This window comes from Miscanthus floridulus, chromosome 11, assembly GCF_019320115.1.
Source record: "Miscanthus floridulus cultivar M001 chromosome 11, ASM1932011v1, whole genome shotgun sequence".
Lineage (NCBI taxonomy): Eukaryota > Viridiplantae > Streptophyta > Magnoliopsida > Poales > Poaceae > Miscanthus > Miscanthus floridulus.
This window is the reverse complement of record NC_089590.1, coordinates 44,901,814-44,922,423: the sequence shown is the minus strand read 5'-3', so window position 1 is coordinate 44,922,423 and position 20,610 is coordinate 44,901,814. Positions and strand designations below refer to the sequence as shown.

General features: G+C 44.8%; 1 protein-coding gene across 11 annotated transcripts; it reads left to right on the top strand.

Moving 5' to 3' along the window:
- The first annotated feature begins 7,414 nt into the window (after positions 1 to 7,414).
- Positions 7,415 to 13,354, top strand: LOC136494967 (RING-H2 finger protein ATL73-like). 11 transcript variants are annotated; one of them, XM_066491139.1, is made up of 5 exons: positions 7,415 to 7,607; positions 8,643 to 8,698; positions 11,297 to 11,437; positions 11,668 to 11,716; positions 11,829 to 13,354. In XM_066491139.1, the coding sequence occupies exon 5, from the start codon at positions 12,429 to 12,431 to the stop codon at positions 13,134 to 13,136; it is 708 nt and encodes a 235-aa protein (XP_066347236.1). In that variant the 5' UTR covers positions 7,415 to 7,607; positions 8,643 to 8,698; positions 11,297 to 11,437; positions 11,668 to 11,716; positions 11,829 to 12,428; the 3' UTR covers positions 13,137 to 13,354. The 11 variants fall into 11 exon arrangements, with proteins under 11 accessions (XP_066347236.1, XP_066347240.1, XP_066347234.1 ...); XM_066491143.1 differs by having other exon boundaries at positions 8,939 to 11,437; positions 12,525 to 13,354; XM_066491137.1 differs by having other exon boundaries at positions 8,939 to 11,437.
- Positions 13,355 to 20,610: the final 7,256 nt, after the last annotated feature.

The following is a 20,610-nucleotide window of genomic DNA, read 5'->3' as shown; positions in this document are numbered from 1 at the left end:
AATTCTAGTTTATGTAGTTTCTATCCACACAATAACTATGTCACTACACTAAGTTAGTGTGCTATCAAAGGCTAACTGAAGAGCCACACTAACCAAACTAATAAGCTCTCACAACTAGCTACACTAAAGAGCTTGATGACTAGTTTGCGGTAATGTAAAGAGGGTGAGCAAGATGGTTATACCGCCATGTCAAGGAGTGAACCAATCAATCACAAGAATCAATATCAATGAAGATCAATCACCTCAGAATCAAATGATGACACAATGATTTTTTACCGAGGTTCACTTGCTTGTCGGCAAGCTAGTCCTCGTTGTGGTGATTCACTCACTTGGAGGTTCATGCGCTAATTGGCATCACACGCCAAACCCTTAATAGGGTGCCGCACAATCAACACAAGGTGAAGATCACACAAGCCATGAGCAATCCACTAGAGTATCTTTTGGCTCTTTGCCGGGGAAAGGTCAAGAACCCCTCACAATCACCACGATCGAAGCCAGAGACAATCACCAACCTCCGCTCGATGATCCTCACTACTCCAAGGCGTCTAGGTGGTGGCAACCACCAAGAGTAACAAGCAAATCCCGTAGTGAAACACGAACACCAAGTGCCTCTAGATGCAAACACTCAAGCAATGCACTTGGATTCTCTCCCAATCTCACAAAGATGATGAATCAATGATGGAGATGAGTGGGAGGGCTTTGGCTAAGCTCAAAAGGTTGCTATGTCAATGCAAATGGCCAAGAGAGTGAGCTAGAGCCAGCCATGGGGCTTAAATAGAAGCCCCCACAAAATAGAGTCATTTGGCTCCTCACTGCACTGAACACGGGGCGACTAGATGCATCGGGCGATGTGACCGGACGTAGGACCGTAGCATCCAGTCGTGCAATGCACGCCACATGTCCCCTCTCTTCAAATACTAAGTGCTCGATCCCAACAGTCAAGTGATGACCGGACACGCCGCTGTGAAGTGACCGAACGTAGGACCTCATCGTCCGGTCATTTCCAGTAAGCATCCAGAAGCAAAAAATTATGACCGGACACACCCAGCGTCTGGTCACTCAACGTAATCATATGTCAGACTGACCGGACTTAGGCCCTAAGCGTCCGATCAGTTTTCGTGCTAGTGTCCGGTCATGAGACCAAAACAACGCACCCTCTGTTGCTACTGACCGGACACACCGGTCCAACCGAGACCAGCGTCCGGTCACATACAGTGACCTCTATCTTTTCTGTATAGAGCACCGGTGAAGTTTCTAACCCTTGCTCAAATGTGCCAACCACCAAGTGTATCACCTTGTGCACATGTGTTAGCATATTTTCACAAATGTTTTCAAGGGTGTTAGCACTCCACTAGATCCTAAATGCATATGCAATGAGTTACAGCATCTAGTGGCACTTTGATAACCGTATTTCGATATGAGTTTCACCCCTCTTAATAGTATGGCTATCGAACCTAAATGTGATCACACTTTCTAAGTGTCTTGATCACCACTTGGAATGTGCTACCTATCTCATGATCACTTAATAAACTAGGTTAGCACTTAGGGTTTCATCAATTCACCAAAACCAAACTAGAGCTTTCAGCAGTAAGTCCTCACCTAGATATAGAGAATCTGGGACAGCACCAGAAGTACCCACGTTGGCACGCTATGCCATGGCTCAGAATGCCACACTCTAGAACAAAGCAAGAGATTGCACCTCCGCATCATCCTCGGACTCCTCCAGCACTTGGGCATACGTAGTTCGGCGATGGCTTGTACCACCGACCTCCACATTAGAAGGAGAGCGCGCACCACAACCTCTGCCAATATCCTTGCCCTCTAATTCAGACGAGTCGTCACCAAGAACATCGGGCATAGGCATTGCGATGGAAGGATTAGCAGCAGACCCAACACCCATCCCCTAGAGGGCATCTTGGATGAAGTCGCCGCCACCAAGGTCCAAAGAGACAGCAGAATGCTTGCCTTCTACCCTGACGTCAGAGGCAAAACCTCCAGCAACATTCTCCGTAACCTCTTCATCGGCGTTAGCGGAGGTAGCTACAGAGGCAGCGGCGGAGGTGGCAGCATATGCGGGGATGATCTTCTATTTCTTGCTAACGACCTTGGGCCCGCCAGCTCCCTTCCTCTTCTTTGACTCCACCACCATAGTAGCGTTTTTAGTAGCAGCCTTCTTTGCCTTCTCGTCGATAGATTTCAGCACCTTCGAAGGAACCTTATGCTCCTCATGATGGATACCCAACTCTTCAAAAACCCAATTCAAACGAGGCATTGTGCCTCCAATGACCTGCCACACGAGAAATTCTCTGTCGAAGATGTCACCAATGATCTCCTATGCACCTTCCTCCCCAGAAGACACAAATTCTTCCGCACTCTCACCCTTCGGTAGCTCAATCCCAAATTAGGGGAAAGGAACCCCCTTAGCCGAGCTATAAACAGGAATATTCACCATCTCAATCTTGAACAAAGGCCTCGATTTCCCAAGCGGTCAATAGTTCGAAGCAACCATCTCCTCAACAAGGTCATGGCCCTCGGAGTACCGGCAAGCCAAGGAAAAGGCCTTGTCATAGGCCTTCCTCTGAGGAGTCATCTCCCCACTAGGATTGACCTTCATCAGAGGCTTCATCTCTGTCATTATGGAGGCCAGCGGGAAGCGGGTACTTTTCTTCCCATCCTCGTGTGTAGTGGTGAGGCCGAAGGTCTGGACATAAAACCAGTATTTCATCTAGTCTTTATCCCACTTGTTCTTCTGGCACCAAGAGATCTCCAATAAGGATTCCCCCTGCTGCCTCTTCGCCATAAAAGCGCAGCTGCCATATTGAGCTATGAGCTCATCTTCACCCACCTTCTTCAGCTGACGCTAAAGTTCATGGTATGCGTAGAAAGTATCCAAATCAGGTGTAGCACCATAGGACTTGCAGGCCCAGCAAAATTTACTCAGAGTGAGGAAGCCATTGGGGGTCAGATGATGAATCTGAAGGTCAAACTCCTCAAGCACCTGGCGAAGGAACATGACGAAAGGTAGACGAAGGATGCTTGAAAAGTAATCCTTGAAAACAACGGCGAAGTCCTTACCAAGCGAAGGCACAGTCTCGCCCTGCGGAGGCTTAGCTCGGTCTGCGGGGAACATCCCTTCCTTCTCAAGCTTGGCGATCATCTTCTTGGTCATCAATGAAGGCCCAAAATCCTATGTCTTCCCAGCCATCAGACCCGCCTCTTCAGGTTTGATTAGATCACCAACGGAGGCTTCGACGCTAGCAAGATCTTCCACAAGCTCCTGCGCCTCCGCACTAGCAACCATGCACTCCTCGAACCTCGCTGACCACCTGCTCGCTCGAACGCCAAGAAGATGGTGGTAAGGACCAAAGAAAGTAGCCCGACGGGGAGGAGAGCTGACAGGAGGAGCCACCACCAAAATATTGGGCAAGGGCTAAAGCCAAGCAAAGGCTAGGGACAAAAAACAAAGGCTGAAGAAAACTAAAGAGGACTCCAAGGAACAAGGACGGGAACTTGGAAACAAAAAGATGCGAAAGCGACTACTTAGACAAGAGACGGGGGAGCCCCCGCCAACCCCGCCCTATATAGGCAGCGAACGGACGCTTCATCTTCTAGGCGCCAACGGTCAAGTCTGTTCGCACGCATCGGTTCTAGAGCCACCGCATCCAATCAAAATACGCAACGTCACGAGGCCAACAGTCAGATTCGAGCAGCCCAGGGGGAGAGAGGGCCAACCTCCGTGTCAGCAAACGGCCTCCGCGCCTCAAAAGTATACCACATTTTGAGGACAAGGCCCGCCAGCATCAGACCATGCCCTCAAAAGGGAGGAACTGTTGGGGAATGACCACGAGCCACGTAGGCCATAGAGTCTGGAGGCAGCGGAGACTAACAAGCGAACCGGTTTTTCGTGTGATGTGCAGGAAAGTTATGAGAAGGCCTCTGCCCTGATGGCCACATGAGGCGGAGGTCGCTCGACGAAGGCGAGCGAAGGTCACCCGGCGAAGGCGGAGGCCGCAGTACCATGAGCGAAGGCCGCTTGGCGAAGGCGGAGGCCACAGTGCCTTGGGCAATGGTGGAAGCTGGCTCCACCACAGCAGGAGGGTTCATGGCGCGAAGGCGACCTCAGGCCAGGAATGGACTTCCCTTGGGCCGACAATTTAGGCCCAAGGAGACAAGGCGGTGCAAAGAAAGGAAGATCCAGTTTGTCCCGGGCCACCTGTACTAACAAGAGGATATTCAGGAAATGTACCGTAGCAGTTGTAGGACAAAGATGTAAAAAAGAAAATTAGTGAATAATGCCCTATAAAAGGAGCTGAAGCTTGTTTGAGAAGTTGATGAATGCATTTATAGAGCCCTAATTGTGCCAGGACCCACCTACCATTTTCCTAGCCTTCGCCTCGGGCATTCGACCAGGCGAAGGCTCTCTCCGCATCACCTACTGGAAAATGCTACTTTCTAACAAGTACCAGTGCCATGGTTGTAGTCTTCAACATGGACCATCATAATCATAATAATCGCCATGGTTGTAGTCTGCGGCACCAGTGTTTCCCTGTAGAATAAACAATAGAGTTTTACTTAGGAACCGCCACAGTTGCATAAGCTAGTTTGTAGTTGTCGGTATTGTTTCTGGTATTTTAAATATCATTATCTTCAATGTGATTTTCAGTAGAATTCTAAGGCAACATGTTATACTTAGTAGAATCAAGCGATATGGCATCAAAAGAAACATCTTCGATTTCTGATGGCTTCATACATTTAACAAAAATGTTAGGCTTAATATTTGCTACTATACTATTAGTAGACAACATAAAAATACAACCATATGGGAACCTTCTCAAAATTAGATACATGTACAGGAAAAGAAGACATGGTTACTTGGTTGCATGTACTTGATAGGACACGTGATGTAACAAAAAGTTCTATTCCCCCGTTTCAAATTATGAGATGTTTTGGCTTTTTAGATACACTGCTTTTACTATATACGTATCTAGACATAGTATGTATATATATAGAAAATACTATGTAGCTAAAAAAGTCAAAACATCTTATAATTTAGAATGGATGGAGTAGTTGTATGTCTTTCCACGAGAATTACTAAACAATAATGCCACTCAAAGGCGCATATAATGACACACTTGATCTATCTAGCATCCAGTGTCGGCCCTGCATAGGTGCACGAGGTGCGATGGCCGAGAGTCCAGGCGAGGGAGGGCCCAGGCCCAGGTATACATTAATGCAAACCCCAAGCCCTATAGTCCAGAGAGAGACCTGGCGGCAGCCCAAGAAGAAGAACTCGGCCTTTGCTTTGTTCCCCATGCGAGTAAGCAAGCAGCCGAAGAGACGCACGACTCCGACAGTTCGACTCGAACTCGTGACACGCGGAGCCGCGCCGCCGGCCGTCCTTGTTGATTTTGCATCAAGAAATACCCAAAGAAATATTTTTTTATGAGAAGCAATGGATAGTGTTGAGTTCTATTCTTCCTTAAGGTAATCATATTAGGGTGTGTTTAGTTGGGGAGGTGAAAATTTTTGGGTGTCACATACGGATGTGTCGGAAGGATGTCGGGAGGGGTTTTTGGATACTAATAAAAAAAATTACAGAACCCATCAGGAAACTGCGAGACGAATCTAATGATACTAATTAATCGGTCATTAGCACATGTGGGTTACTGTATCACTTAAGGCTTTTCATGGACTAATTAGGCTTAAAAGATTCGTCTCGCGATTTTGCCGAGAACTGTGCAATTAGTTTTTTTCCGTCTACATTTAGTACTCCATGCATGTGTCCAAACATACTCTTTTACTATAGAAGGCAAAAAATTTTGAAAACTAAACACGCCCTTAGTTCTAGAAGTACAAATATATTATTGTTTTATTGTACATTATTCCTCGATAATTATTATACATGTTAAATTATAAATATATTATTGGATTTGTTTTTGTTTTACCAGAAAAATTAACGTCTATATATATTATAAGATTTTATATATGGTCTAAGACACGTCACGACGGCCTGTCCAGACGGCCTCAAAATCCAGGACCGGCACTGCTAGCGTCATTGTCAATGCTCGTGGTTGTACCTGGTGTACTCAGCAAAACATCAAGCGCTACTTGATTACTAGGTTGACCAAACCAATTGATCCATAAGGCCTCCAACTCGAGGGTTTTTCACCCACGACAAAGGTGCTTAGTCACTAGTCAGCATGCTTGGTCGGGTGCTGAGGGGCTTTTGGCTGGGAGCCTAACCAGAAGACTCCATGGCCTTAGCCAGCGGGACGTTCGAAAGTCAAATACAAGAATGAAGACCGGCAACAAGCCTACAATACTCCCCACACCTAGATTGGTACAAATTGCGTTAGGCACAGTGACGAGCGGCACAAATTGCATAGCATGCCTGCCACTACGTTGGCGTGATCTCAATTAACCAGTTTGGAAGGGGGGCGTTTTCCCACCTTCCCGACTCGATGGAGTCGTCATGTGTCCTGTTCGCTTGCCTAACAAGTCATGGCTGAAAATACTGTTGGCTAATTTGTTATGAGAGAAAAATATCGTTCGTTGGCTGAAAAAATACGGCTTATAAGTCAAACGAACAGGACGATGGTCGTCCACTCAGATCCAACTATGTGGCCAATGATGTCAGGGACTTATAGCTCTATAATACACCAATCGGACAGAACAACGTATGGGCGACTAGTCAAACATGACTTCACCGAGCACGACGACACCAATACCGTACCTACTATCATGAATATGTACCATATATGAATACATTCAACATGAAAGGTACGTTGCATTCTTGTTAGTTGCATCTTATACTTTGGCAATGAAAATTCTTAAAACACATTTATTTTGACATCAATAATGTTTTGAGAATTTTCTAAATTTTTGGTATAATTCTTCTTATTTTTCTAGTGTCAAATCTATTTTTGGAACCTTCTAGAGGTATTTTCACGAGCTCAAAATATTTGATTTTCGTTTTTTTTGTACAATTCTATCTCTAAATGTTTCTCAAAATAAAATCTTAGAGACATATTTCGTGATTTAAAAACCCTTATTATGTATTTATCAGATCTTTTAATGAAAAGGAATAAAATCACCTTGAAGTACTTCTAAGCCGGATATAAAGGTAATAGAGGTAATTTAAAGGACATAAGGTAACTTAAATAATTTTATAAGATTTAAAGAGTAAGATATCTAGGTCATAGGGGTGAGTGCGCGATCGAAAAAAAGGTAAGATGTCTAGTTCCAAAATTCAACGATAAGAATTTTTCGTTGCTGGGTCTTGACCGAAACAGCATAACGGTGATATCCTCTGCTGGGCTTTGTCTGTGTCTCAGCAGGCCCGGTTCGACGAATCGTGCAAACTGCCAAGCCAACCAGCCACAAGCCCACAACACAGAAGCCCACAGGCCACAGCCCCACATTGTGGAGGCGGCGGCGGAGCCTTCGCCGGAGGAACTGGAGCCACCGAGGTGACGAGGTGGTTGATGGTGGTGGAACTTGCAAGGGGCGAAGGAGGTCGACTCATGGGGGAGAGGGAGATCGGCGTCCTCGCGGTGCGGTGTTGCCGCTGCCTTGTCGCCTTGTCGGTAGCACCAAGCGCCACCTCGGTGAGCTCACGTCAGCCTCTCTTCAATTCCTCCTGAGATCCTCTTTAGGCTTAGCAGGCTATTGTCGGGCACACTGTGATAGAAAGTTAGAATTGTTGTCAAGTGTTACAGTCAATTCAATTAGGACAAATTTAGAATTTCTCATTCTGGTGAGGTAGAGTGGAACATAAGCATCCAAATTCATATTAACAGAAACATCTTTTGTGCATATTGGATCTTTAGCTGTCCTGATTACCTGTAAGTTGTATCCTCGGACTAATTTGAGCCTTTTTAGATCCCTGTTGCAAATTCTATTGTAGATTCAGGCGAGAAGTGGGGGTGCCATTTTGAGGCCTAAATGTCCAAAATGGCTAGTTATTTGCGACCTTCAGTGCTATCTAGATTGTTTTGAAGCCAATGACTTCAGTATAATGCATGCAGCTCTACCTACCACTAACAGCATAAAAGGTAATCTATCTGTCAGATAAGGTTAGGATCCCACAATTGACTAGATGTCGCGTTCTCCTTTACCTTGATTCAACATGTTTTTATCAGTCTTGGAAGGAGCAAATAATCAAGAAAGGCATGAATCTCTTGATATCATCATTAATTATACTTTGGTATTTGGTACCTTTTACTTGTAGCTGATGTAGTTCTGTGATTTATGAAATGTATGCTAGCTTGCTTCGGTAAATTGTTCTTCAAGAAACCTTTGCTAAAAAATTCATGAAGTAATATTCAACAACAACAACAACAACAACAACAACAAAGCCTTTAAGTCCCAAACAAGTTGGGGTAGGCTAGAGTTGAAACCCAACAGAAGCAATCAAGGTTCAGGCACGTGAATAGCTATCTTCCAAGCACTCCTATCTAAGGCTAAGTCTTTGGGTATATTCCATCCTTTCAAGTCTCCTTTTATTGCCTCTACCCAAGTCAACTTCGGTCTTCCTCTGCCTCTCTTCACATTACTATCCTGACTTAGGATTCCACTACGCACCGGTGCATCTAGAGGTCTCATGAAAGTAATATTCAATTTGTTGAATTGTAATTACTAAGGTCTGAAGTTCATCATACAAATGGTGTGAAGCTGCTCAGACATTAGGCCAGAAAAGGTATGCTGCATCATAAAACCAGACCTCTTCCTCTCCCTATCTTTGTGTGCCTTATCTGCAGTGATAAACTTGGGGACCAGAGTTAGCATAAAGTGATATAAGCTTATCACACTTTATTTTACCTGTGATGTGAGTCACACCTGAATATTTAAATGACACCCTTTTCTAGAAGTGTGTATGTGAGGTATGAATTCACCCCATCTATATATAAAGAGTTAATTGTTCTGGTAATTGTTTCAGATTAATAAAGATGGTACGCGATGTTGGCTTCTTGTCCCCATTGATATTTGTACATTGTACTGTTCTTTTCTATACTTCTGTCTGAGCTCTTATGTCTTATCTTCAGAGTACTCTTGAGGAAAGTATTGGAATGAAAATGATGGTTGCTAGGGAAGCACTTTGCATATGGTACTTAGTTATTCTAGATCAACACATAAAATCTTGCCTTATAGCAGCTCCTCCAGATTGATTGAAACGAATCCCTCTTTCCCTATAACCAGCGATAGAGGGGATTAGATGCAAAAAATGAGCTCCACCAGATCCCCTTTCTAATCCCCTTCCAAAAATTTTTCTCAGTTCCTCAAATCTCCCATCTCCCCTCAAATAAAGGGGACCAAGCAGCAATTCTTCTCAATCCCCTTTCTTACTTCCCCTCTCACTGGTATCCGGACCCCAAGCTGACACTGTATCTCGCAAAGACCGGGCGAACTGGCGTCACGCCATGCTGGGCGGGCGCCAGCGCCGGGCGGCCTGCCACGCCGCACAGAGTCCTGCACCACCCAGACTTGGGCAGGCCGCTGCCACACACCCCGCGCCACACTGATCCCCGCATCGGGTAAGCTGCATCCGCAGCTAGAGGAGAAAAGATGAAGTGATATTTGTTTCACTGACATGTGGGTCCCACGTATAATGGATGAGTGTTTCTCAATCTGCTGGAGCACATATCCCCTATACTATTTAAATCAGTTTTCTCAAACCACTATACATGATTTTGAGGGAAAGGGGAAAACAAAACACTGTGTGCATGTATGCACTTTCAACTGAATTCTTGGTTTGTTGTATGGTATCTGATGGCTAGCTTACTATAAGGATGCAGCAGCATTCCTGAACATATTGCTGGGTCGCTTGATTTTGGACAGGCAGTAGATGAGAATTGGAAGTGAGCGAGTATGCTCTTCCTGACCTTTTCTATTCGGTACTGTCAGAACTCAGAAGTCTTTTTATGAATATTAATATGGATGTAAAAACACAGTGTTTCAGTAAAAAAAATGAAGTATAAAGACCTACTCAGCCTTTATGGCTTTATCATCTGCATTATCTATTCAAACTGACAACTCTTTTCTTAGTTTTGTAGTCTCTTTATAGGTTTTCCCATCTTCTTGTGAAATATAAGCTTTACATATGAAATTATCGATGCCCCCTTTTCTCTTTCTTCCCTCACTTACCAACTTATCCTATATTCTCTATCATTTAGTTGGTATTTATAGCAAAGATACCAGGGTCATTTTCTCTCATCTTTTGGTTTTCACCTTGTTAATCCTTGTGGCTATGTTGCGCAAGAATGCAGGCAAGGCAGAAATGGCCAGATGCATTCATGTAACTATGCATGTAGATTTTCTTGAGCTTTTTCCGGTTAGTAATCTGGATGCACCACTGATCAGTAGCCATACCTTTTATTCTGTTTTTATTTCTTTTCCTGGTTTGCTTTAATCACTTTTGTTGAACGAATGCTATTTGTCCTGCTGACTAAGTTAAGATAAGGTATTAAACCCTTCTTGTAACTTAAGAGTGACTAGATAGATCTAGGCTCCAAAGCAGAAAGTGATGGGTTGAGATAAGCTTAACTATGGATAGCCTGTAACAATCATATGACTCACACGTAGATGTCTACAACTTCACACTGAAGATGCGTTAGGCAAATGGTTCGACCAAGGAGTTCGTTGTGCATATCCGAAGTAGGAACCATTTTATATTTTTCACATTTGACAGAGCTCATATGATTGTGTTGCTCTTTGCACATGACCATATAACTAGAAATTAAGAATAATGCATCACGACTGATAAGAGACTATATGTTTGGCAGAGAACTGTTGTGACAACCATTGGTTCAAATTGAAATAAAAGTGCTTCACCAAGTTATTGAATCCTCATAAAAGCAACCATAGCTGTTAAGTCTACCTGTCTAAAGAAAAGTGCTTCCTTCAATTTCATTTTTAATGGGGTACTGTGGTTATATTTTTAATCATATTACCGAATCAGCCCCATAGTCCCCGGGAACGCGGAACTATGCTACATTCCTCGTCCTGGGAATGCCTTTCCCGTTCGAAGAACACAGGAGCAATCTCGTCCCCACCTTGTGGCTTCTCAAAACCTTCCTGGGAACTTGGTGACTGTGATCAGTCCTTTCTGTGCTACACTGATAAACGAGTTAATTGACTTCGCTACCGGCTGAGCTTATGTATGTAGGCACCATATTAAAGAAGCATTCAGCTTTGTGGAGGAAGCAACACTCATAGTTTATACAATGCTCCATAGATAACATGTTTAACATATTTTTTGTGCCTAAATTGCTTTTTGTCGACTAACCACTCATTCAAGGGGTGCTCCACCTAGTAGGATGCTGTTGATAGCCCAAAGCAGTTTTAAGCTGACAAATCAGACTCCAATTTGGTAGATTGCTATGGTTCACACAAAGTGGACAGGATCAAAACAGAGCAACAAAGGATAAACATATGCTTTGTGAGTGCGCAACGAATATATAGCTTCTCCATTTCCTTTGTGTTTAAGCTTTAGATGATTCCTTTCCCCTTTTTTAGTATAGCAGTCTTATCTTTCTTGTAGCTATAAGTTAAATAATGTCGCTGTGGGCTTTGGCTATATATTTTATTCCAAGTTACCATCGATCAGCTTACACATGAATTGAGTTAATTCAAATTGATCAACTTATTCAGCATGTTCTTCCTCTGCAGTTAGGAGTCTTGTTTGCATAAAATAAAGAGGAATTGCACCGAGTGATAGGTATTTATATTTCTCTTTTACTTAGTTTGATAAGTATGACTGCATACTTTTAGTTAGAAATTTATTGCCAAAAAGCGAACAATATTTGGTGCCACATCATTTCACTTTGCAGGCGTTGTGAGTATGACGTGTGCTTTGCATGGACCAGCACCCGACTCAGTTCCTGTGAAGTCATGAACCCACCAACAGAGGTCAAATAGCTGACCGCAACCAGAATGTTTACAACCACACATGATGATCCTATAGCTGGCTAGAAGCTTAAAATCTTTACAGCCATCCAGCATAACCTTAGAGCTGGTTTGAAGAGGATTCAGCCGATGCAGCTACACAAATGATCAGTATATGTTTATCCGTTTTAAAACTGCCATTCTTCTTTTCTCAGACAAAATCTGAGTTATAGTCTCCACGCTTTGCATATGTACTTCTTATACATTATTATCAGGCAGACAAGAGATTTTGCTGTGTGTGGCCCCTCTGATTCCCAAAAACCCACTGAGATGCAGTCCACTTGCCACAAGCAAAGAAGCTTCCAATTTGTGCACATTCCAACCTTTGCCAAATGCTTTTTGTCTCAATTGGCTGGCAGAGACCAAAGGGGCAAGGGCGAAAGAGGCAGCATATCATATACCAAATAAAATAATCCACGTATTATATTATTGCAGCCTCAAAGAGCCTATAAATACTTCAGCACAGACCCAGTTGATGATTCTACATGAGGCAGACTAAAAACAAGAACATACCTACGCAACTAGTAGAGCTACAGATTTGCCCTTGCAGGACTCTGAAGAAAGCTGGGTTTGTGCACCAGGACATGCAGTACCCAAGGAGACTGCTGCACACTCCATTCTCTGGGCATCCCTCTGGTCCAAGCCAGCCATTAGATGGAGCCGCGGCCACAGATGGTGGGGCTCCAGGAAGCAACTTCGATGCAAACATCGTCATGATCCTGGCTGTTCTTCTGTGCGCACTGATCTGCGCTCTTGGGCTCAACTCCATCGTTCGGTGTGCACTGTGGTGCTCGAGCCAGATGGTGGTGGGCCCTGAACCAAACCAGGCGACGCAGCTTGCTCAGAGTGGGATGAGGAGGAAGGCCCTCCGAGCCATGCCGATCCTGGTCTACTCGGCTGGGCTGAAGCTCAATGCTGCTAACCCGATGTGCGCAATCTGCCTTTCAGACTTTGAGGCAGGGGAGCATGTCAGGGTCCTCCCCAAATGCAACCATGGCTTCCATGTCCGGTGCATCGACCGGTGGCTGCTGGCGCGGTCGACATGCCCAACGTGTCGGCAGTCCCTGTCTGGAGTGCAGCAAAAGGCCTCTGGCTGCTCTGAGGCGAGCCGGGCTGAGCCAGAGCCTGCACCTGCTCGCCCTGTCCTTGTGCCGCTCAGACCTGAAGGTTTGGTCACTCCTTATGATTTTTAGAATGTTCAATTGCTTCTTAGTTGTTACATAAAGGTGGAGAAAAGGTAGAAACAAAAAATTGTGATCATTAGATCTTACTGCCAATCTGGTTTCTACATTGTTGCTGGAGAAAAGGAGATGTAAAGATTTTCTAGTTTTTGACTTGCTGTGTCGTGCCGATTTTTGCTGGAGAATGTGCCATGGAAAATACCAGTTGCTATGGTGGGCCTTTTTGTGAATCACCATTTCAATGTGAGTTTGTAAAATGTAAAAAGAAGAGACATGATTGGCCGGTCTAATCATATGGCAGTGCTGCACCACCACTATGGTGATTGGAGATCAAGCTTTAGCTGCTAAGGTTCACTTCAGATTTCAGTGGGAACAGCATATTCTATGCCATTATGAAGAGGTCCGGGGCTCAGGGCTTGTGATATGCTTTGCTTCAAGGCCATGGTTTTAGACCTTTATCAGTGGTCATGTACTCATGTATGCACCCGCAGAATTGAGAGGTGAGCCCACACCCAACTATACCTGATGCACATTGGCTAATTATTTGCTATTTCGTTCGTGCCATCGTGTGAATTGATGTGCTGCCAACAGAAGAACGGAGTGGCCAATGATAAAGCTCAGGCGCTGTGTCAAATTGCTATTGCTCATGATATTTTTCTCCTGTTTGCTCTAAAGGCTAAAGCGATTAAGCTAGTGCCTTTGGAAAATAGCTGGTTTAGCTATGCGGCTCTCGTATCTGTTGCTTAGGAAAATCAACAAGAACTTTGGGTTGTGCTCGCTGAGAAAGAGAACTGCCCGGATGCCCACTCATAAGAAAGATACGCTTGTGTTTTTTCAGAGCTTATAGGCTGTTTGGCCCGGGCATCTTCCGATTGATAGTGTTTCCACTATGTTGTTATCAAGAATTCAGGAATAGTGCTAGTGTGCTACTGCTGTTCGAAGAGGTCCCATTTACCGGATATATAGACGGCACTTTACAGAAATCTGGCAACAGCATCAGCTCTTTATTTGCCAAACTATCCCAAGTTTATGCCATTTTCAACCGAATCGTTGATGTTATGCTTGTCATACTTGTACTCTTTTTTCTATTGACGTTTGTTTGGCAAGTTGCAATAAGTTTTCAGAAGGGCCGTAGGAGGCGTCTGGACGCTGCTCCTGTTATAGCACATCGACCGCGCCCCGTTCTATCCCCACGTAACACAAGCGTGCCCCGTCCCGTCCCCGTAACAGAAGTGCGTCCGTAACCCCATAGCAACAGAAGCGCGCTCGTAAACCCATAGCACTGTAACAGGCAGGAGCGCGTCCGCTTCACCCCACCCGCGGATGCGCGCCGCGGAGGCATCTGCCGGCCTCAAGCGCCCGCACGGTGACCCACGGCGGCGCCCTAGCAATAGCAGCAAAGGCTGCGGCAGGTGGGTCACATTGCAACATGTGCACATCAGATCTACTTTTGAAACATCCAGATGCAACGCTTGCAACATACGTTTGAAGACAAATGAAACACTTGAAACATGCATTTGAAACACTTGCAAAAACAAAAAAAAAACACTTGAAAACATTGTAAACCATACGCAACATCCGGATAAAACACTTGCAACATACTTGTGAAGCATATGCAACATCCAGATAAACACACTTGCAACATACTTCTGAGAAAATAGATGAAAAATTAGAAACAAAAGCTTGCAACATATATGTATAACCATTACAACATATGCAACATCTCAATCTACTTTTGCAACATCTATATGAAACACTTGCAACATACCTTTAAAATAACTGAAACACTTGAAACAAATGGTTGCAACATGCGCTTTCAAGTGCAACATCTACATGTTGTTTGGACGAAATGGAGGCTCGTCAACACGAAGCGAAGCTCAATGCTACGGAGTAGCGAGGGGGATGCAAGCGGGCAGGCAGCAGTGCAGCCGCGGTGTCGGTGTTTCGAACAGCCGACTAATAAATTTATATATTGCGCGTCTGACTCGGATGGTGTGCTAAGAGGACACAAGGATTATACTGGTTCGGACCGAATGTCTCTATGTCCAATTTTGGGCTGCTCGTGTTACTAGCACTGAGTTTATAGTAGGGGTGAAAGCATCTAGGCTCCTAGTTGGGTTTCGGTGATTAATGACAATACGTGATTACTGTGACTAACGTGTGTTTTGCAGAGGCAATTAAGTTAGGTCACGGTAATGGAGATTGATTGGGCTATCATGGTGGTCATTCCCCTACGATGAAAATCGTTTTGGTTTTCAAAGGATGGACGACAAGGTTAATGATGGACTAGTTCTAAGTGTCGATTGGAGTTGAAGAGACACTTAGAGTAGTTTAGGACTTTGTTTTTCTTTTGGCCGTACTATTAAGGGGGGTATGGACGGGTAGCTTGACCTAGGTGAGTCTAGTGAGTTAGGTGTGGTGCACACTTGCTAAATCTAGCACTAGGTAGCTCCTAAAAAGCCATTAGATCTATTGGAGCAAACTTCATTCACATATGATCGAGAGTTGAAAGTGAATGGAGGGTCAAATACTGACCGGACGCTGGCTCCGGGGTGACCGGATGCTGGCACAGAGTCCGGTCAGTTCATTTGATCAAGGTGAAATCGTCTGGTGTGACCGGACGCTGTCCAGCGTCCGGTCACAACTTAAACACTAGAGTTCGGGGAGAACTGACCGGCGCATCCGGTCAACATGACCGGAGCGTCCGGTCACCCCGCAGAGGCACATAACGGTTCATTTTTCAGCCATGGTTATAAATATTTCCTTCATTCGTGTGTGGGGGTACTTTTGCTCATTCCAACAGCTGAGAAACACCTTTGAGAGTGCCCAGAAAAGCAAGGTCCTAGTGAGGTGACTGAGATATGAGAATCCCAAAGAGAGCCCTCATTAGTGAAAGCAAGAGTAGCAAAGTGTGCATCCATGTAACACCTCGGGTGTTCAAATACTAAAACATGCCATGTCATCATATGCATAGCACATCATTCATGTGTTAGTAAAAATTTTGATATGCATACACTAAAACAAGTTTACCTTTATGTTATATGTGTTGACTTGTAGGGCTTGAATTGAGTTAAAATTCTTTGTATTGAATTGAAGTTCCAAAAACCCTGGTTTTCAGTATTTAATTCTACCCTAAAAACCAAATTCAAAATCTAAGCACATTTTGGGGTTGAGCCTAAAACCAAAAGTGTAGAGCTTGTCAAGTTATACAAAGTTTGTTCTTGGAGTTTTCAAAGTTGTTATATAAAATTTGAAGTAATTTGAAAAGGCATAAATTCTTGAAATGTCCCCTTTTTGAATTTAAACATGCATTTCAAAATGTAGACCGAATTTGGGTATGGTTATAAAAGCAAAGTTGTAGAACTTTGAATTTGGAACAACTTTTATTTTTGGATATTTTTGAGTTACTATATAAATTTGGGAGTAATTTGGGAAATTAGACGAGTGGCAATTCTATAATTAGTTGGAACAGTACCTTCGGGCAGCTGTCACCGCCGGCGAGCTTCCTCTGGCTTCCAGGCGCGCCCGTGGCCTTCTCTAGCTTTGCGCTGGCATGAGCAAGCTGCTGCGTGTCGTCTCCTTGCTTCTTTGCCGCACTATAAAGGCTGGAACGCCGTCGTTGCCGTTCTTTCTCCTTCCTCTATTTTCCCCGTCGCCACCGCCTAACTCCGACGAGCTCGCACTGACGCCGTAGCGTCGTTCCAGTCGCAGCAAAGCCCTTCGTATCTCCACTTGTTCCTTGCGCACCCATCCAACCAGGTCTGGTCGCTTGACTTCGCCGGGAACCGCCGTTCATCGCTTTTCTTCCTCGCGGCCGGCAGCGTCGCCGTCGCATGCGCTTCACCGTGGCCGTAGCTCTACGGTGAGCCTTTGTCCTTGCGAAGTCTTGTTTCAGCTTCGCCACGATGCCGTGGTGCTTTGTGCCCGGTTGATTGACCATTTTGTCCACCGCAGTCGCCAGAACACCGCCATCGACGACCGTTGCTCCGCCGTGGCTGCTGTGCACGTCGACCCACCTCTCCGTTGCTCTTCTGGCCCTCCTCTTTGCTCAATCGTGTTTGGGGTGAGCTGCTGAACCTTCCTGTGCAATTTGTTTAAGTGCTACCGGTCTTGTTTCACTAGCGTTGCGCAGCCGCGCCGTCGTGGCCGCCATGGCTGGTGTCATGCCCGGTCTAGGCCGTTTTAGGTCTCGCTTGTGCCACCAATCGACGCGTAGGGATGTAGGGGACGTGGTGGTACCTTGGCCATCGCTGGTGATCTCGCCGTCGGCGAGAAATCACCAGTCAGCACGTGTAGTCGCCGTGGTCAGCGCGGGAGCTCGGGGATGACAGGTGGGGTTGCGTTGTCAGTGACTCGGTGTTTGAAAATGAATTTTCTATTTTTCAGTGATGAATGAATAGTATGAGTTTTTATTATTTTTGTGTAGAATTATTTAGAGCTCCAAAAACTATGAAAATTTTTGTGTGACCTCTCTGTGATGTATAATATTTAGGAAAAATATGAAATGTTGCTTTTCAGTATTTTTCAATATAATAAAAATTGCTCAATTAATTAATAAATGAGTTTCCATGATTTTTCTAGGTTTAAATAACTATCCAAAAATTATGAAAATTGTTTTGCCACTTAGTTATCATGTAATGAACCTTTACAAAAATTTTGAGCTCAATTGGAACAAGTTGATTTATTTCATAATTTTGAATTAAATAATTAATTCATAAAAGCAAATAGTAACCTTTAATGATTTAGGTTTTGTTTGAATTTTTTGATTGAGTGGTGACCTTGGGTCATTAGTTGGTAATGATCCTTGGCAATTGAAATAAGTGTTATGAAAAATGTTTAGTTAGTTTTGACTTGTAACTGTACCGCGAAGGAAAGTTGTATTCAAGTTTTTAACTGTCGCATCCATTATCAAGTATCATGTTTTGTATCTCGCATCATGTTAAACATGGCATTGTTACTACGTGTAGTGAACAAAAGTGAGAACGTGGTAGTTAATCAAGTTGAGGAGGAGGTTAATCCGTCTGTTGAGGTCGGATTGGATATCTATGGAACGACTCCGGAACCGGACTTTTCCATTAACCAAGGCCAGCCCCGGATGCATTTAAACCTACCTTGTGTTTTACAAATTTATATCGCTTTTGCTTTTCAATACTGCATTAAGTGATTAGGAGTTGAGTGAAAACCTAATTGGTGCATTACCAACCTTGTTTTTCAATATCAACCTTGTTAACCATTTAAATCTAAGAATGCTTATTTATGCTTAGCCATGCTTAGAACGATACAAGTCGGGTGATCACCGGTCACCTGCGAGATATAAATGGTTTCTTGGATACAACTGGTTATTTATGTTATCATGAGATATAAGCATGTGGAGTAATAAACCTAGACCGGGCGGACTCGGTGTATGAGAGCCACAAGACATGGATGTCTTGTGAGTGGGTTCTTTCCGCCTGTGTCGATTGAGGCCCGTCCGTTGTTGAACTGCATGAGGTGAGACTTTGTAGTACTAACCACATACTCCAGTAAGCCTTAACTTGGCGATTCTATTACGAGAATGGCTACTCGCGCACAGGGAGTGGAGAGATGGTGGGAATAGCGTGTACCCACATGGCAATGGGATGGATTGGTGGAGTACTGTATTCTCGGGTGGGGCGGACCTGTTCTTGTTTTAGAGGACCTGAGGGTAGGTTGGTATATGTAGGTCAGGGACCTGCATATGTCGTGTGGTCTAGAATCCCCAGCTGGGTTTTAATCAGTTCGAATCGTCGTTGCTCCTCGGTTATGGATGTAACACCTCGGTGTTAAGCATGCATTAACATTCCATCTCATGAGCATAATCATCATTTCATTATGCATAAGTAGCATCTATGCATTCCATTCTTAAGAAAGGAAGTGTCATTTCATGTGGTGTTGAACATAAATTGAAATTCATCATGTTTAAACTATTTGAAATGCCATGCTCATGTTTGGGTGATATGATTTCTTGGTTTGATCACTAAGATAGCTTATAAATATTTAGGATATAATTTGGAGCAAAGTTTATATTTAAATTTTTGCCAAATTTTGCTTTTAAAAATAATTCTTCAAAATTAGGGTTTTGAATTATTATTGATTTTTATTTTGTAATTCAAAATCTATTTGGAATTTGACTTTGGCCATAAAAGCAAAGTTGTAGAGAATAAATTTTTGAGCAACTTTTATTTTTGGGCCAAAGTTTGAAACTGCTTTGAAATAGTTCAAAAATTCGTTTGAATGAAATAGGAATAGAAAATAATTTAAAAATATATCATTTCACCTTAGTGGGCCTCGCGCCTCGCTTTTGGCCCAGTTCGCAAGCCGGCACGACCTACCTCCGCGCCGCGCTCCTGCTCCTGCGCGCCGCGCCCGACCGGCGCTAGAGTGCGCATGCCGCGTGGTGGCCATGCACCAGCGAGTTCGCCGCACCGCACCGCCGGCCTGCCCCGCGCCCCTCCTGTCGCGCCTACACCCGCCGCGCCGCGTCTGCCACCCCCCCTCCTCCATCTCATTTGCTTCCTCTCTTCCGCCAGTGCAAGCAGCAGTAGAGCACGCACCCGTCACCGCCCGCACAAGCGCCATCGCCTGCGTTGGCTGTTTCGACTGCTCCCGTTCGCCAGGGCTAGCTCTGTCTTGCCCTGAGCACCGCCTCCACCTCGCGCACCTCGGGCTCATGTCGCTTTGCCGTGGTAAGCTCCCCTTCCTCGGGAATCGCTTGCCGGAGCACGGCCGAGCTCACCGGAGAGCTCCGCTCCTGTGGACACCTCCTCTTCGCTCCACCTCTCTCCTTCCTTTCACGTGCATGAGCACCGCCTTGCCCTCGCGAATCTCGTGTGCGCCTCCCCGTGCCCGGCCATGGCCGGAGTCAGCGTACCGCCGACGAGCCGCGCCACCGCTCTACCATGCACGCCGTCGAGCTCACTTTCGAGCTCCTCTAGTGCCTTCTCTTGGTGCACCGCGTTCGCCTCATCGCGGGTAAGCTGCTGGTGGTGACCGCACCGCCGGCTAGCTCACCGTCGGCGAGAGCTGGCCGGTCAGCTCCGCCCCTGTTTCGGTCTGACCGATAGGTGGGGGCCATTGACCCGCGGGGGCCCGCTCGTCAGCGCCCTGACTCGGGTCTGGGTGCACAGCACCGGGTGCACCCAGCGTTTTCATCGGCTGGTTTTTAAAAGGATTTAGGAAATGATTTTCTAGAAAATGTTAAATGTTTCCAAAAAGTCATAACTTGCTCAAAATAGCTCCAAATTTGTTGAAACAAATTTTGCTAGGTTTCTTGTGACTAGATCTAACTGTTAAAAATTGCTAGGGCTAAAAATATGAATAATACATGTAGGTGAAACTTTTTGTACAGTGATTATATGCTATGAAGACCATGGGAAAAATATCAAATCTGTTGTTTGACACTTTTCGTAGTACAAAGTATTTTCATGCTCCATTATCCACCATAGCTTGTCATTTTTGTGTAGGTTAT

Excerpts from the sequence above, each read along its gene's own strand:
- LOC136494967 (XM_066491140.1), top strand. The coding sequence starts at position 12,429 with ATGAGGCAGACTAAAAACAAGAACATACCTACGCAACTAGTAGAGCTA.